Here is a 1,047-nt window from a genome sequence, read left to right as displayed (position 1 = left end):
TGATGGCGTCCTCGAGGACACGGTTGACCGACTGGGTCTGCGGCAGGCTGTGAGGGCGCTGGTCTCTCACGGCGTAGGGGAGACGGCTTGTCGGATGGGGTGTGTGTGTGTGGGGGGCAGTGGGCAGCGGGCAGCTTTCACCGTCTGGCTTTGTTTGCGCACACAGGGCTCCCCTCCTGAGCAAGTGGCCGCAGCGCTGCTGGCTGTCCCGGAAGGGGAGAGGTTCGCCAAGTTCTGGATCTGTCGGGCCCACTTGCTGGAAAGGACCGGTCCGCTGGAAGCTGTCATCGCACTGTATGAGCAGGCTGTGCACAGTGGGGCGGAGGTCAGTGCTGAAAGACTCTACAGAGGCCCTTTTAGAAATGTCTGGGGCTTCGTGCCTCCGAAAGCAGAGTGAGCACAACACAGCCAGCGGGCCCCTGCCTCTGCGGCACCTTGCCCCCGGGTTCACCCTTGAGTTCTGCGGTGTGTGCGGCGGACGTGCCTGAAGGCAGCAAGCCTGTGGGGGTGGAGAGGGTTAGTCATCGGTCTGCCCGCACCTCTTCCCACGAAGAGCCCGAGGCAGCGACGTGGGAAGTCAGCTGGGTAAACACGGCCACTTCTCCAGTCGCAAGATGCACTGAACCGCAGCGGGGTCGTTCACTTAACCTGCGTGTGAATCAGTGGGCCAGAAGAAAAGGCCAATTTTTCATTGTGTGGGGGAGGGCCCATTGCCGAGAGTGGAGGCTGGGACACATGCTTTCACTGACCCGTTGCACCGAAGGAGCGAGACTTCAGGGCAGCAGTTTGCAGCTGTTGCTGATCCAGGGTTCCCCCCGCCCTGCCCCGCCCCCACCATGTATTTTTTTTCTTAAGAGTTGTTAAAACTGGCCATCCTTCTGAAAGCTGACCCCTGCCCGCCTTGTCTTTCAGCCCGTCGAAGAGTTGCGGTCTGCGCTGGTGGAAGCCATCATGAGGAACGCGAACGCTCTGTCGGCCTCTGCAGGTAACTCCACAGCCCTGAGCCCGCGCTACGGGCCGTCAGAGCGACCGGCAACGGTGGGGCGC

At 61.7% G+C, this 1,047-nt stretch overlaps 1 protein-coding gene across 1 annotated transcript; it reads left to right on the top strand.

Annotated features, from left to right (window-relative positions):
• Nucleotides 1-6: 6 nt before the first annotated feature.
• Nucleotides 7-1,038, top strand: LOC122544828 (cytoskeleton-associated protein 2-like; the record flags this gene model as incomplete). The annotated part of the gene is made up of 2 exons (XM_043684140.1): nt 7-325; nt 913-1,038. Coding segments are annotated over exons 1-2 (357 nt in total), but the record flags the coding sequence as incomplete, so codon positions are not given.
• Between the last annotated feature and the right edge of the window lie 9 nt (nt 1,039-1,047).

The sequence above is a fragment of the Chiloscyllium plagiosum genome, unplaced genomic scaffold, assembly GCF_004010195.1.
Source record: "Chiloscyllium plagiosum isolate BGI_BamShark_2017 unplaced genomic scaffold, ASM401019v2 scaf_67111, whole genome shotgun sequence".
NCBI classification, from domain to species: domain Eukaryota; kingdom Metazoa; phylum Chordata; class Chondrichthyes; order Orectolobiformes; family Hemiscylliidae; genus Chiloscyllium; species Chiloscyllium plagiosum.
This window is presented reverse-complemented; position numbering and strand designations above follow the sequence as displayed.